We start from the raw sequence: 17,526 nt of genomic DNA, 5'->3' as shown, positions 1-17,526 counted from the left end.
AGAGCTCGGCACAGGCAGGGACTATTTCTCCAACAGCCTGGAGACCTTATAACTTTCTGTGTGTGAGCGTGTGTATTTTTTTCATTTCCTCTCTGCTCGTAAGAAGTTTCATTGCTCCAGGATCCATGAAACTCATTCACGAAGGTGTTACTTGCAAATCAAAAGAGAGACATTTCTGCGTTTTAGTCCGACAGATGAAAGAAATTCAAATCTCTCTCATCGGGACGCCACAGAGGTCGCCATGTTGACACCGACGGCTGCCACGCGCAGATCTCTTGTATAATCCTGATCTGTGACTACTGGCTTTGTTATATGACTTAGTGCTGCTGATGTAACCCGCCAGCAGCACTGTGTCTGTGTGCATCCGCATGAGTATGTGTCTGTGTGTTCATGTGTTCACGGCAGCAGATGGTGGGAGCAGTATTAGCACAGACCGATGGACGATGCAGAGCGACCAGGCTGTGATGACTACAGCTCCACTGTCTCTCTCTCTCTCTTTCTCTCCGTCGTCTCTCTATCCCCTCGGTGTCAGACGGATGAATGGCTGGCTATCTCTCTCAGTCAGCAGCCCGACGCTCTTTCATCATCTGTCTCTCCGCTCGTTCTTTCATTCCTCTGTAAGGATGTCAGAGTAGTCTATCACTTCCTCCATCCCTCAGTCCATCCATCCTTCTGTCTGACAGACGACTATCTATCTCTCTTCCACCTCTTTTCCGCCCTCGTCAATCCATCCCTCCGTCCCTCCCCTCCTTCCCACTGTGGGTTTTCTTGTGTGTGTGGCAGTGTGTGTTTGTTTGTTTGTGTGTTTTCCAGTACGCTCATGGCCAGGTTGGGTGCGTGTTTGTGTGTCTGCGTGTGCCAGATCACTATCCACCCCTCCTCCCCTCTCCTGCTGAGTGTGTGTGGTGTGAATCAAGGTCAGCAGGGATCTGTTGGCAGACACCCACCCATCCCATCCATCCCACCACCCCCCCCTCCTTCCCACACACACACATACACCGAAAAGGTTTGTGTGTGTTCTGCCCATGCAGCCATCTAGATGTCCCTGCTACGCCTGCCTCGGCTCAGTTTAGCTCAGCTCAGCTCGGCTCGTGGATTAATTACCGGGGAACCCACCGCGTCTCTGACCTCCACCGTCGGACTAATTGAAATCTAATTGAATTGTGCTTGTCTAGACTAATGAAGCCCCGCCACTGAAACCGCCAATCTTTTAGCTGTAGCTGCGGGCCGATAGCCACCCAGCAGCTCTGTAGTGACTATCCGCTCAGTTTGGATGGATGGAGTAGATGGGTGGATGGATGTGTAAACAGATGAACAAACGGGCACATGGGTGGATTCACAGGTGGATTTGGCAGTTTAATTACTTATTTAAAAAACAACCTCCATGTGTTTTGTGGCTTTTGGATGAAAGGTCGACAGAATAGTGTCTACCACTGATGAATCGTGAAAGGAAGCTTAATTTTCAGGAGCCTAAATCATGTAGAATGACATCAGTGAACTTGAGCAGGGGTTTGATTTGCTAATAGCTTCATCAGTTTGAAAATAAGGCCACAAAGATCGATGTAGTTTGTCGCCCTGTGGAACCTTGATTCTGGCAGGTTGCACTTCTAAAAAAGGCATGCATCATTTGCAGGACGGGATACCGATGAGTTGTACTTGTTTGTGCTCGAGATGCATCAGAGGCAGGGAGAGAGGCAGGGAGGGAGGCAGGGAGGGAGGCAGGGAGGCAGGGAGGGAGGGAGGGAGGGAGGGAGGGAGGTGGGATCCAGGCGGGATAGTGTGAACCTTATTACTCCTGTTGAGGCTGATCGCTGACAGGTGAGAAGAAGTGGTTGAGAGGAAGTGTCAGAGACACCTGGCAGTCTGCATCCTCCCCGGGGTGACGGCAGGAGTCCCACTGTGCAGGGTAAACCAGCAAAATCAAAATTGGTAGTGAAATGGAGAAGAATCCAGAAATGATGGCGTCTTGCTTACATAAAAATCTCCTCTGAGAATTCACGACTTTTTTAAGGTAGATTTTTTTTTGACTACAAACAAACATCTGTAGCATCCAAAAAACAACTGCAGCGCCCTTTTTTCTGAGACTCCATGAAGACCACAGAGGAGTATGGCAGCTTTGGAAAGGGTTTTAGACAGATCAGAGAGCTGTTGGGTGGTGGGTGTTGGACCCAAGGGAGCTGCTTGTTTTGTTAGGCCTTCTTTAGCTTTTAGCAGGTGAGAGACGCTGCCGTGATTCCCTATAAGTTATTCATTTGACGTTTCCTCCCTTCTCAGCTCTTTGTAGGCTGGAATACATTAGCAACCTGGCAGAGTGGAGAGGATGCTAATGTGGGAGAGAGGGAGAGGAGAGGAGAGGAAGAAAGGATGGGGCAGAGGAGGGAAGGAGGCAGAGTCATTAGAGGAGGAGGAGAACAGAGAGAGAGAGGACACGGCTTTATGATGTGTGGGAAGGGGAAGTGACCTTCCCTCTCACTTTCATCTTGGCTTTTTTCTCCCCTCGCTTTGCTCCCTGACACACACACACTCCCACACACACACGCACATATGTGTGCATCGCTTGCACGCACACACACTCAAATGTATTGTGCATGCAGGTGCACATGTGCCTACACAAATCCATTATAGACACAATGCATACGCTCTCTTCTCTGTAGCAGGAACATACGCACACACAGACACACGAACATCCGTACACACAAACACTCACACCTCTGTGCCCGTCTTTCATGTTTTCTTACCCCTTCCTTTTTCTCTCCTTCCTGTGCAGGTCCCCTTGCAACCCGGCCAGTCTTTTAAGTTCACAGTCCTGGAAACTCTGGACCGAATCAAGGAGGAATTCCAGTTCCTCCAGGCGCAGTATCACAGGTACACACAATGTCATATTGCAGACAAGACACACAGCATTGCAGACATGGATATATACACATACGGAAACTCTTTCTAACAAGAAGAGCTAGCATGAATGATATAAAGAATGACCCTTCCATACTTTTAATATCATATATTCCAAACACTAAACACATTAAATCCTTCCATTTCTCCAAAGTGCTTCTGTCATTACACATTTCCGCAGTATAACAGAAGCCGTGGACAACAGATGATATAGTTTCCCGCACATCAAACAAAATATAACAGAATTTACGTCTCTTTCCAGTTAGTAAGCTGGAGGTCGCTGACGGTCACGTTATCTTACGGCTGACCGGAAGTGACCTTGGCTAAGAGAGATAAACCATCGTAGGTTAAAACATCCAGCCTCTTGCTCACACCTCAGTGGGCACACTGAACAACCCGCTGCGATACAGCAACACCACTTTACTGCTGTGGTGCTCTGGACTGGTGGAGCTCAGTGTAGCTCACGTGTACAACACAACTACAGCTGCAAATATCTGTTAATGTGCACTTATAGTTTTTGCATGATGATTGTGAATAACACTACACAATCTGCTTCCAATTACCAGCATAATGAGCCTTTTTCTGACCCTATAAGTAGCTGTTAAAACTCATAACTCTGCTCAGAACAGTTTAAACCGTAAAGTTGAGCTCGGACACATACATAAGGGATCACGTAAAGTGAGTGGGTGTGTTCTTCTAGCCGAATGGAACCCCGAGCAGGACATCTTTGCGTCTGGGTCTTGTCTCTCCCAAAAGGCTCACTTTACATTATCCCACTTTTACACGGCGATTTATTTATGAAATCAATAATGAGACACAAAACATTTGATTTGGAAATGATTTAATTGATTTAAAAATGATTATATTTCTAACGTTACATTTAAAGTTAAAGCTGCGTCCATAGCAACGGTTAACTACGTAGTGTTAAATCAGTGCGGCACCTGATGGAGGTTTTCTGCCTCGTCACTGTCGGTCTGTTGATTTTCTTTTCCATTCACAATCTTTAAACACCGCCGTATCCCGTACTGTGTTCCATTTAATGCTTACTTCATGTGCCGGCTTCAGTTTCGTAGATCTCTCTGTCATAGCCTTCAGTTTTTGCGTCTTTTAACCTTCATCTCCGCTGTCTTCATCTCCTTTCTAGTTTTCCCTCTGTAAACAGGCTGACGTTAAAGTTACCGGACTTTTTTAGGCGGATTGATATGATTACAGTTAGTCCTCCTGATTGTGTGATTAGAGCCGCATTCCGTAGCAACGGTCTGTTCTTCATAGCAACGACCTGTTGTTGAGAAATAGCAGACCTCGGAATGCTGTAATTAATCAGAATCAAGTATTTAACGCAGCCGTGTAATAATTATGAATAACACACCGATATAAACCCCTCTACCTTGGGTTATTTAAAAAGTTTTGTCTGTATTCTGTTGATTATTGACCAATTTAAATGGATTTTGAACAGAACAAAACACGACAAAAAGGCATCATACTTTGTCAGGACATGTCGGGCTCAGCAGCAGAACTGTACTCACACCAATGTATACATGATATATACTAGACTATAACTAGACACATGGCCACACACATGGAGGTGATGAATTGCAGTGGTGAATAAGACACACCCTGCTTGCACTTGCCACCATGAAGGTGATGTCTTTAAGTGTCACTCTCAGCAGTAATAGGTAGCCTGACTGTGTGGCTCAGAAGATTTCTTGGTTCCTGTACGCAGCCTTAAACTGTGTTTGACCTCTGCAATATCTAACTCCTGTGGAAATTATAATTCATTTCAGCGGTTGCAAATACACCATTTAATCCGGGGCTGTGTCCTTTTTTCGTCCTTGTGCAGCCTGAAGCTGGAGTGTGAGAAGCTGGCGAGTGAGAAGACTGAGATGCAGAGGCACTACATCATGGTGAGTCCAGTTGGATCTTTACGAGTTGAACAGTGATTTATTTGTCCGAATGGGAGAAGAGAAGAGTCTGAGGTGTTTTGCTTAATTGTCCCATTTCATCAACATCAATAGGCCACGATTACCATCTTTAAAAAAACTTGTTATTGCAGATTGATGGAAAACAGCTGCAAATTTCCACAACTTGTACAAACCATTACCAAATCATTTATATATGTTTTTCTCTTCCTGCTTCACACACTCTATTTATCTTGCTCGCTCACACATCCCTCTAAAACATACTTTTCTCTCTCGCATATCTCTCCTCATTTTTCTCTCCCCTCGAACCTCAGACCTTCTATCTCGCTCAGTCTGTTTCCCTGTCTCCTCTTCATCTCTCTGTTGTCTCTCGTGCGCTAACAGCCTGAGCTCCCTCTGTGTCGGTGTGTCTGTGTGACTAAAGGCTCACATGTATCGTAAGCCTTCGTCTGTGGTACAAAACCCACACAGAGCCGACCAGAATACGATATGCACCATCTGCTAAGCTGCTCGCATTTCATAAACCTGGGAGAGCAGGCAGGATCAGGGCCGTAAGCTAGATAGACACACAGATGGATAGACAGAGAGAGAGAGAGAGGGAGAGAGAGAGAGAGAGAGAGGGAGGGAGAGACACAGATAGACTGACAAATAGACAGAGTGTGAGAGCAGGCAGACAGGGAAACAGACAAATGGATATAGAAGCACACAGACAGACAGGCAGAAGATAAACAGATAAAAACACACACACAAACACGCAGGAAGCGCAGCACATACACACATTCATTCTACACCTATACACACATTTTTGTCTTTCTGTTCTTATGAGGACCTTCCATTACAGATCTATATTCCTCAGACAGCAACTTATTCTCGCTGTATTATTGTAATAACACACATTTCTCCATATAGGATGCATATGTAATAAAACAATAATAATAATGTAATAATGCAAATTTTACTTACAAGCAGGGATTTAAATGCCAAAGATGACATACAGATAATACCGCCTTAAATTATACATTGTATAACGTAAACCTCCTTAAATATTGAGTGAGACTGTGTAACCCTTGAAGGAAGATGTAATACATTCTTTCTATTACAAGTTGGCAAAACACCCTCGTTCAGGTCAATACAATCAGGAGTCTAGTTCCTACAACCTTACTTTCTCTTAGTGATTGGTACCACAGCTCTTTGAAGGGAGCTGGACCTTATGGCTCCATTTCTTTCCTAGAAAGGCCTTTATTTTTAGGGGCTTAACATTAGCCCTTTTTACACTGCCAGTTCAAGGCGGGATTATTACGCCTCTGTTACATTCTTCTGTGTAGAACGCACGGGGGTGTAATGGTGGGGTGAAGCCTCTGAGCCGACATCGGAGGTAGTAACAGAGGCGAAACAGCGTCTGTGTTAACAGCGGAGCGGGCAGGGCGGAACAGCGCCGCACGTGTATTTTAAGCATATGGTTTTTGTTTACACCTCGCGCACGTTTTGCTTCCATTGCTTGGTCCAGTGAAAAATGGCCAAGGCTGCATAACGGCGGAGCTTCATTACGGTGCTGAGGCGGAACAGCAGTGTGAAAGAGGCAAGTGTGTAGCCTAGGCTTGGGCGGTATGAAGGTATTTTAAAAAAAGTGCTGGAAAACTGCGGAGCGGCTGGTTGGAGGGGGAAGTAGCTGTCACACATGTATGACATGATTCTGCATAAATTATACGACTTGCAGATCTGAAAGACGCACACACACAATAATAACAGCTTAATTGGTCGCTGATATCTTTTCTTTTCTCTCCGCTCTCCGGGCCCGTTTCCAGGGCACCCGTAAGTCTCTGGAGCCATCCTGCGATTGGCCCAGTCACCTCGACATAATATCTGCAGCAGTTTAATACAAAAATGTGTGTCTGGATGTTTGACGGTATCGTAATTCTTATCGTCGAGATTTCGGTATACCGTAATACTGTGATACTGCCCAAGCCTAGTGTAGCCTAAACATTAGATTGCACAAGATGACGCTTAGTTATGCTCATCATCGTCTTTGTTTTTGGAAGTTGGCAAGCCATGTGGTGCATTAGTGCCACCAACTGGACTGGAGGGGAACAAAGGGAGTGCATTCAGGGCAGGCAGAGAAAGTACGACCCCGGTTCGACTCGTCTTACCAAAGAACAATGTTTAAAACAATGTGAGCATTTGTGATGTCACACAACTTCTTGGTCTGGTTTGAGTAGCACATGGTGGCTAACGCTAGCTAACAAAGCTCAGGTAGATATTGCTGTGTAAATGACTTACTCTTGCATGCTTGTGCTACTGTTACAGTACTACACTAAGATGAACATTCCCTTGGCTTTATCACAAAAACTAAAGGAAGAATTAGCATGGTGTACTTGACCAGGAGACGTTGTTGCTTCTGGCTGGTTGTCTTGTTTCACTCGCTCTGGTCACATAATGTAGACTTTATAGAAACTGACTCAAGGCCAGCTTTGGAAGTGACAATTCAATGTGCCGCTATCCTCCAAAACCCCCCTCTGAATAAACTCACTCTTAAGCACATACTCTCCTGACTGTTAGAGACATTCTCATTGCACTCCAGCGATGTTTTTATTTAATTTTAAAGTTATGGCATTCTTTTAGTTCAATGAATACAATACAGCTTTGGAAAAACCTCATACTGAATAACAAGAAATTCATACAATCGCAAAGCCAAAAACCTTGCTGAGGTTTGTTCGGCTCTTAAAGTACTCAAACAGATCGTCAAGTGGTCCTTAAAAAAGCAGAAGGACTTGTCAGACTGACCTCATTTCATCAAAATATCCTCGATATGCTTTTCAAAGTGGTTAAAACGCACAAGAAGGAACATGTGCAGATAAATATGATACAGTGCAGAACACCCACAAAGAAAAAACGCCACAGAGTTAAAAACACCCACTTCCCTAATCTCTGGCACTCCCTGGTTTAGCTGTGGTTTCACAGAATGACTGTGTGGAACAAACAGAGCAGACAAACATCCACCTTCCCCACTGTAAATCCTCACCACCCAGTCTTACACAATGGGAGTGGTGGCCTGCCAGCATGGACGCAGTCCCCCGTCCAAGATGAGAGCAATGCATGACATTTGATCGAACTTTGTGCATATTAAATGTCACGGCCTTTGTGACCACCGAGCCACTGAAAACGAAGCGAGAGAGAGGACAGGCACGAGATAATCGTCTGCTGTATGTTTAAGGTTCAACGCGAGGACATGTTCCCTATGGCAGCTGCACATGCATATAGCTTAGCAGAGGGTTAGCAGTGCAGGCTGTACTATTTGAACCAGGGCTCTTTGTGTTGTAGTGGCTGGCTAACACAGTGCCATGCTACTTCATAGACATTGCTCCGAAATGAGAGGGAGGGAAAGAGGGAGAGAAAATGAGAGGGAGTGGAGTGAAAGAGAGGCTCAAAGGGAAAGATAGCTTGAGAGAAAAAAGGCTCACAGAGTGTTAGACTGAAAAAAAAAAAAACAGGGAGCTGCTGAGGGAGGGAAGGATACAAACGGAGGCAGAGATAAAGAGAATAAAAGAGGAGAGCGAGAGAGTGATTGAGGCAGGAGAGAGATACAGAGGGAAAGAGAAAGAGGGAGTGAAAAAAAGGAATGAGAGACGAAATGAGAGAGAGATACCAGGGGACTGAATCGCAGAGCGGAGAGATGGTGGGTGAAAAAAAAGATGCTGGGAAAGGATGAAATGAAGAGAGAGAGAGAGAGAGAGAGAGTATGCAACACAGAGAAAGAGATAGTGATGTGTTTGTGTGGGGGGGCGTGAAATGAAAGAAAGAGAGATAGAGAGAGAGAGAGAGACAGAGAGAGAGGGTGCACGCACAGACACGTAAATAATGTGAAGCAACAACGGACTGGCTGCGCCCACAGAGGAGATAACCCAGAAGGCTATATTTAGCTCGTTAGGCCTGTCATCCACACTGAGGCCTGTTTCCACAGGCTGGGGCTCTGCTCACCACGCTGCACTGCTCCTGCCTTTACTATTCATCACTTTTAAGCTCTTTAAATACTACGGTGGAGGGGTGGAAAGTACGAAGATGGTTATTCAGAGTGATACAAGGCGGGTGCATGTGGAGCTTTCTGTGAGATTTAACACCCAAGAAGACATGACGGTTCACAGTGCGATCTTTAGTGATTCAGCGGTGAAGAAAAGGAAGAAAAGAAAACTGCATTTTTACGTTAAAGGGACGATGACCTCGAGGGTTCACAGAAAGCAGAAAATAAAAAAGTTTTTAGTTGTCGAAGCTCCTGTGACGTCTTTAGCTGGTTATGAAACAAACTGAAATGAATACTGATGATGCCTCTTTATGAGCTATAAAAGATTCATGGTAGGTTTGAAAGTGAACAGACAGCAGGAGAGAAAACTTCTTACGCATGTACAGGACGGGATCATCAGAGAGATATGAGCTACCACATTGTCCACAGGGAAATGAATGAAAGCTCCTCACAGTTGCTTTAAAGAACTACAAAGTCCAGGAGGTCGAGGGTCTGGGTGGTTCGGGGGATCGAGAAAACATTCCTTTAACCATCACCCTGATTGTTTCCTATCCTTGATCAAGTGATCATTTTAACTCTGTTGCAAACTTTCCCCTGTTCCTAACCTGAAGTCTTTTTGTGCCTAAATCTTACAAAACCTCAAATAAAGACATCAGCCAAAATAGTTAAATTTTTTGCCAAGGTAACAATTTTAGATATCTAAAAATGCTTATAAGTTCTATCCCAGATGGAAAGTTCAAATTTGAAGACTTGTTGTATTTGGCTCTATCTTTACCTTTGAATATTCTTTGGAAAAACCAAAGTTGTCGTTGTCGTATCATAAGCCATTTTTATGGTTATAACTTGATTATTGGCAAATATAGCTAGAGCCCTTGAAGCTTTTGGTGGATTCTTTTCAGAGACAGATCACTGACTGGCGTAAGGTTGAAAAGTTAGTTGCTGCAACAGCCTTAATATTGATTGTTTTTTTTCAGTAAGCACATTCAAATTTAAAGATAGTAATTGTAAAGTTGTTCGCTACTTAAACCAAGCAAATGTGTATGTTTTTTTTTTTTATGCCCTGCATGCCTTCGTCTGTTTGGAGCGTCGGCTATGCACGTCCTCAAAATATGCATATAGTATGCAAGATGCAGAACGACAGGGGCAGTGTAGAGGCAGAGGGGATGTGACGGGATCAACACAGCAGCAAGGACAACAAAGGCGGAAAGTTCTGAAGACAAACTGATCAACCAAGTCCACAATTATCCACATCTGTACGATGTGTCATTGCCGGCTGCACAGTGACAAACATGCCTGTCTAATTAGCTGCTGGAGAAGTCGCGGGGAAACAAGTCCGGGGGTCGTTAAATCCGTGCATGCAGCTGACGTTTTCTGCCATGATCTCAGAATTAACATGATAGTAACCTCCTCGAGTGTCGCCATGTCTGTTGTTTACATAGTTGCATACAGCCTGAGCTCTCTGGTGTGCTCTCTAGAGGTATCCTCTGGTAACACGCGTAAGTGTGTGAACAATTACGTTCATGACGCAGCTGTTTGTGTACGTGAGCGCGAGGTTAAAAAGCAAGTATATCTTTGGCCTTAGGGCTGATAGTTATAACTAATTGTAGGTTATTAAAAGTCCACACAAAAGGTAAAGTGCTGTATTTTCTTCAAACAATAATGTTTTAAAAAATGGGTGTTATTTGACTCTGCTGACAGATATCTCCTTATTGCATCAAACTTTCCGAAATCTGAAAGTTTTTTTCCCTCAGATTTAAATTCTCTAGTTTTACACATTTTACACCTTGAGATATGATGCCATAACCTTTTCTTATTGCTCCCATCTATGAAGTACTCTGCAGCAAACTGGCTGAGGAAGATCTGGATATAATGTAATTCTCTGTTTGGCAGACCCACACTCTGTGTCTTTTTGGATGGAGTCTATGTTTTATGTTGCTGTAGAGAAGCATCGGTGGTGTGTAACTGCAAGTTAGCAGCAGCGGTTGCTGCAAACACACAAACACCCAGTCGCACACATTGAGAGTGTCCGTAGGCGTCTTGCTTTTCTCCTCCTGTTGTATTTATAATTCATGGCTCTCAGATTTTACCGCTCTCCTGGAATTCCTCTGTGTATTTTTAAATAAGGTTGCATTGTAGCCCCGGCTAATCAGGGGGTGTAGACGTGTCGTCACATGCTTACACAAAGTGCGAGTAAGACTCCCGGCTGGAGAGCTGTGTTCACCCCTGCTGGCCTCGGGGAGAATGTTGCAAAGAGCAGATTACACAAGCACGAGGCTCAGTTGAATGTGAAAGCAGAGGAGAAAAGATTTCTTGCATCATGAAACCAAAAGTCAACATTTTAATCCAAAGAGACATTTGTGTTAATCTTGCCTCCTTCTTCCTCCTACCCAGATGTGGACTGTGTAAGACTTCATGATGGCCTTCTGACTGAACGTTTTACTGTCAGATACATGTTATAGTTCAGTTGGTGACCTGGATTTTTTTTTCTTTCTAGGATTAAATGTCTTCAGAAAGCTTTTAATTTCTAAAGTCTTAGCCCTTTGGCAGCCTTCCTCTCATTCCTGCTGTCAAACACAAGACAGAAGTCTTGTGTTTGACAGCAGAAGGGGAGCAGAGCGCCCAGACCCTTTAATATAAAGTATTAAAAAAGACATGACTACTGGAGGGTGACAGCTCACAGTCGGGAGTCACATTAGGTGGCCTCTCCATCGCTCTGTGTGTGTGTGTCTGTCTGTGTGTGTGTGTTTAAGAGTGGCACAGAGGATCTGCAGGGGTCCAGTGTTAATGAACGGGCATGCTGCATACAATAGACAAAACATTGAGGCATCAAACTGCATGAAACAAGATACAACTTGTTGTATTTAATTGCATGTGACCATACTGTCACTCCTGTTAGGTTTGTATGTTGTTGAGCAGATGCATGATGGGAGCTGTTATTTTGGGAAACATGGGAATAAACTCTATAATTAGTAATTGATCTGGATACATTTATAAGTTCAATGTGTACGAACAATCAAGGTGTTGGAGAACGATCATGACACCAAACCCTCTGACACGTAACGTGTGGAAGCATTTTGGATTTAATATCATAGAGGGAAAATCATGAATAGACACGGCCTTGCTGTAGAAAGACCACAACTATAAATTAGAAGCCTCATATTTACTGCCTGATAATCTGAATGAATCGCCGTTTTGTTTCATTTCAAATCCCAAAGACAGTATGGGACTCGGCAACGTGGGCCGCAATCAAATGAAAGGTAATTACATGTGTGTTGGTTCATATTTTTTCCATCTGGATCTCTTGAAAATGTGAGAGCTGTAGTGGACAGCGTTGCTTCAGTGAAATGCTTCCTCTTCCTTAATGCATTTACGTTAAACCTGCAACAGGTCTTTCATTAGGGATGGGAATTTGAAGGCATATCGATATTCGAATGTTCTATATAAAACAAAATCAGATATCCGGTTAACCTCACTACAGAAAGTGTACCATACAGCGCTATTTTTCACCCAATGGCGTCTGTCTCTGCTATTCCAAGGGTGCATTACTGATTGACATACATCGGTGAGTTTACAACGCGCGAGTCTCTGTTTGTTACTAACACAGGGACGCACAGCACCACTCTTCCTCATAAGCAAACATCAGTGTATTTGCTGAGACAGTGATTAATTTATGGGACAGAGCAGAGGACGTGCGGAGACGTGGGAAACAAAAGCTCGCCGTCTCTCGATCATGACACTGCTTTTGGTTTGATCGGCCGATCTGGTGATGCTTCACCTCAAGGAGATTCCTGCTCGAGGCCGACACCAAGCTCTCCATCATGCGCGCTCATTCTGATACGCGCTCTCTCTAATACACGCAGAGACAGACACACTTGCACACACGCGGATCTGAGAGGTACATTTAATACAAACCTCAAACATGACTACCTGTGGCACCGACAATCGTGCCCACAGATACGGATACACTGTCCAGTGTCCTGACGACGCGTATGGAAATTTAAATAATGAATTAGTTACGCTGCTGTGACTGCCCCTGCAACAAGTGCTAGCCTAACTGTGAACCTAAAAATTCACTGTTTAAAATGTATCCAAAAGTCTAACAGGCTGACTTTGGTTGCAAACTAACCTGAGCTAAGCTGTAACACAAGTTTCCTTCGTGATTAATAGTGTCTAATAAATCATAGTTCTCCCATCACATTTAAAAAACTAATTGTCCCAAGTTAACTAAGCTCAAATATCTGCTTTATATTGCCTTGATTTCTTTATTTAAAGTAAAAAATGACATAATAATATTATCAATTTTATCTTATCCTAACATTTCATCTTGAAGCTTGTATCAGGACTGTATCATGGCCTTATTGTTTGTCTTATGCCGACCATACGGTCATCAGTTGAAACATTGTGAGTATGTCTGTGTGTGTGTATCTGTGTGCGTCGTCTGTTCAGTACATCCCCTCAGGCAGAGATGAAGTGTGTGTGTATGCGGTGTGTGTGTGTGTGTGTGTGTGTGTGTGTGGATTAATGCGGTGCTCTCAGCCTCTTACTCTGCTCCCAGCTCATCTGTCTGATTCAGGCTGACACACTGTGTTCTCCTCAGCAACATTACAGACACAGACTGCTTGAGAGGAGGGAGGGTCGGAGGAAAGGAAGGAGGGATGGAGGGAGTAGAGGTAATAACGGAAGTGAAGAGAGAGATGGGGACAGTGAGAGAGACAGAGAGAGAGAGAGAGAGAGATGAAAGAAATATGAGAGAGAGAGAGAGGGCATGAGGGCACTTGAAGAGAAATCAGAAAAAAGTAGTAAAAGAAAACAAGGACATCGGCAAAGAGAGGGGTAAAAGAAAAGGGGGAGAACGACATCAAAGAGTAAAGGAGATGTAGATGAAGAGAGAAGCCATGAATGGGAGTAAGAGAAGAAGAAATGAGACTGATGTAAGAGCATGGAGGCAGAGGGCATTTCTCCCCCTGGAGCTAAACGTTACTGGGAGTCGTCTTCTGGGATTTACGCGGGGGCCAGATGTAGGGAAGGATTGAGACAGTTTTAAGAGTCTTAAACCTGTCTGAACTGTCTGGAGCGGGGCGGGCGGGGGGGGGGCAAACAGGACGGGTGTGTTGGTAAAGACGGATTGGATCTCCCTCGCGGTACACACTGTACACATGTGTTTATTGATGCAAGGTCAGTGCCGTCCTGTGGTAGCTCCGGCTCTCCCTCTGATGAAACCTGCTGCAAGAGAAGCCGCAGAGAGGCTGAATGTCTGCCGTGACTGATTTAGTCATCACCCACTGACAGGACACAATGGAGAAGTCGGAGCCTGCTAAACTAACCTCTGATGTGGGTTAGCGCAGTGTGCTAATAAATGTTTTAACATCGCTGGTATTTGTGTGAGTGTGTGTGTGTGTGTGTGTGTGTGTGTGTGTGTGTGTGTGTGTGTGGGCGGGCAGATGAAAGAGACAAGCTCACCCTAGAGACACCGACGAACAATGCTTTTGTTAAGGTTCTTACACACGTCCACACCCCCGCACACACAAATAATGCATGCAGGAGTAAACACAAGCTGCTCGCACACACTTGTAGGCAGCACACACACACACACACTGTTTAAATACAAGCATGCTGTAAAGCCACACATGCACGAGCATAAATTTGCACACACGCACATACAGGAATGTCCCATTTAGATAAATCACCTTGGATTAGACCCACTTCCTAAAGCTCATTTTTAAAGTCTGCCAGCAGAATGCAAAGAAGAGAGAGAGAGAGAGAGAGAGAGAGAGAGAGTCTGGCACCGTCGTCTGACACTCTCTCGACACCATGAGGGTGGAGGGAGGATGGGGGTAACGAAAGAGCAAACACTCCCAGAAGAATGGAGGAGTGGAAAGAGGAGGGAAACACGAGAGTGAGTGAAGGAAGAAAGAGAGAGAGGCTCATTGACAGAAATGCAGGAATGCTTTTTGTCTGTGTTGCCCAGCTGTGTGTGTGTGTGTGTGTGTGTGTGTGTGTGTTATTAGCTGCAGATAAAAGTAATATATGGGTTATGTTCAGAAGACAATCAGATAAACAGGAATTGCACTGCACCTCATCCATCTAAAGTAACCTGCCTGCTGAACTGACATAACGATCCTAAAAGCAGAAGAAAAGATTGAAAGCTCCACTGATTTCTTTTGCTTCAATTACATAAAAGCTTCTCTTGTAAATAGAGTCGAACATTTAAGTCTGTCAGAGTTTTAAACAGAACACAAAGCCTTCAGGTTTAGCAATTAATTGTTTTACACTATTTTTGAAAGAGGTGAATTGACAGAGTGTGCGTCAGTGGTGAGTTCTTCCCTTCTCCTGTAGAGTCTTCAGTTTAACTATGTGATTCATCATAGGGCCCTGAACTGACTCACATTTTCCAGATGACTCCCTCAAGTTATACTTGATTTTCTCCACATTTAAGAACATCATGAGGTCTTTGTTTACTACGGAAGCCCTCAGCGGACATGCATCCGTTTTCCCGTGATAACGAGTCATTTCTGGTCGTTTTCTCGAGGTCTCGACTTATTTATCACATTATCACGAGATAACGAAGCAGCACCACCGTAACGCCAGATGATCATAAATCGTATCCCCAGAGTTGTAAAAGCATGAAACAAACAGGCTTAATTTAGCTCATTAGTGCGGGCAATGACAGCATGGCCTGGTCTTTAATATCTCAGTGACCAGCCTGTCGGAAAATCATCCTGTAATCACGAGAAAACAAGCTTTTTAATCTCGAGATAATGTGCCAAATGAATCCGTTGTAATTGTAAAGCCAAAATATCTCGAAATAACAAGAAAAATATGTCGAGATCTCGAGAAAACGACCAGAAATAACCCGTTATCACGGGAAAACGGAGTAAGTAAAATGTGTGGATGTATGTCCGCTAAGGGCTTCCGTATTTGACAAGGTGACAGAACCTCCCAAACCTCTGCAGCTTTATTTTCTACTTATGTTTACTCATCTTTTGTAGTCTACTGGAAAAAAAGGGAATATGCAACTATAACCCACTAGCTAATCTACTTTCTCACCTTCCTCATTAAAGGCAGCTTCACAATTCAGCTGAAAAAAGAGGTCTATTATAACTGATAATAAATAGCCTACTCATAGTCACCTTTCTCACTCTTTGGAGGTGGGGGGTTCTTGGTAAGTGAGGTCAGCCATCTGGCTTATTGCCCCTCTGCCAGGCTTAGCAACACACAGACTCCCCCACACACACCTACCTCATGCTCCTTACAATCTGCTACACACACACACACATACACACAACCCAGGTAGACTAGAGACCTTACACAGAGCTGAATGAGAACGCAGACATACACAATAGAGGGATTATACTGTATAAGGCAGAACGGCAGGCATGGGGGGTGTAATTGAGGTTTGGTGGGGGCCGGCGGTGAAGAGAAGATGAACCTTTAAGTCTAACTTTAATTTTCACACACTGTAAAATGACATGTTTCAGTCACTTCACTTACACGTTCACAGACTGCAAAGCACAGTTGTCGTTCACCGCATTCCAGACTAGCCTCCGGTAGAGCGTTGTCGCTAGTGCTGCACAGACTGCACAACTACTACAACAGTCACTTCACTGCTGTCTAGCCTGCACCCACAGGACAGCTGCTACTACATCTCACTCACTTACTGTTCTCCTTTCTGCCTCTTCACAGGAAGCCCTGACTGCACCAATTAAACGTGTGATTGAATTTGTTGTACAGTTAAAAGAGCAAATTTCTAGCTCGAGCAGCTTTTTGAGGACGGTAACTGAGAGTTGTTGTAACCGACCTAGCTTGTGGCTATTGGCAACCGTTTCTCTTAGCTTAAATCACCTGTTGGTGTTTAAAGTCCTGAGACTGCAAAGCTGCTTTTCTGCCCGAGAATCGCTGTCTTGTCCTCTTAAGACGAAATGAGGTTTAAGTCCTGTTTTAAGCTGTCTTTAAGGTGATATTGTTCTTTTTCCACCCGTGCTGCAAGGAAGTGAGCAAAGAGGAAATGGCCCTGCAGAGACCGATAAACTATCACAGTTTAATTTTGTTATCAGCACTACTTCTGCAGATCTCCTGGGGCAGCACATTGAGGCATTGGTGCATAACGCAGGGGTTCTCTTTTAACTGAATATTAAAAAAATAAAATTCATCTGCCTTTTTTTATCCTTAAACACTGGCAAATGTGGAGAAAACAGCAAATATTTAAAGTAACAAAAGTAAAAGCACTTAGTATGCAGTGTTGGATGTCCAGACTAAACATGGGTGAAGTTTCAAATCTGTAGGTAAAAGTATGTTGGAGTAATCCCCAGGCTTCTCAGCTCAGTCTGTAGGATGCTGTGAACACCAGGTTTCAGACTGTTTTTTCTACATGCTGCACTTTGTGACGTCACAAAGTGCAGCCTCAGCAGGCTTCGGACAGCTGGCCAATCAGATGAAAGTGGGCTTGTAGGGGCGGGGTTTCTTAAAGGGACAGAGCTGACTGAGTTGTTTCACAGAGCACCAGTGTGAGAACTTTTAACTATAAATTATGCTAAGCTACTCCACAGGTATCACAGAGTGAAATATGAAGCTTGAAATTAGCATAAACCCCCCCCTTTAATCTAACTACTTTATTTGCTGTTGGGTTGTTTCATCTCAAGCAATTTGTATCGTATGTCATAAACTCCTCACATCTTTTAATCTGTCAAATTAAATGTAGCT

General features: G+C 44.1%; 1 protein-coding gene across 2 annotated transcripts in view; it reads left to right on the top strand.

The window, feature by feature from the left end:
- The window catches only part of tle2b (TLE family member 2, transcriptional corepressor b), an 81,782-nt gene that overhangs the window by 9,463 nt on the left and 54,793 nt on the right, over positions 1 to 17,526 (top strand). For both annotated transcript variants that reach the window (XM_069679310.1, XM_069679309.1), the window contains exons 2-3: positions 2,768 to 2,865; positions 4,733 to 4,796. In XM_069679310.1, coding sequence (XP_069535411.1) covers positions 2,768 to 2,865; positions 4,733 to 4,796 — 162 coding nt within the window. The remainder of the gene's footprint in view (positions 1 to 2,767; positions 2,866 to 4,732; positions 4,797 to 17,526) is intronic.

Source organism: Semicossyphus pulcher, unplaced genomic scaffold (assembly GCF_022749685.1).
Source record: "Semicossyphus pulcher isolate SPU_LCO1_2020_fin unplaced genomic scaffold, fSemPul1.0.p SCAF_4, whole genome shotgun sequence".
Lineage (NCBI taxonomy): Eukaryota > Metazoa > Chordata > Actinopteri > Labriformes > Labridae > Semicossyphus > Semicossyphus pulcher.
This window is presented reverse-complemented; position numbering and strand designations above follow the sequence as displayed.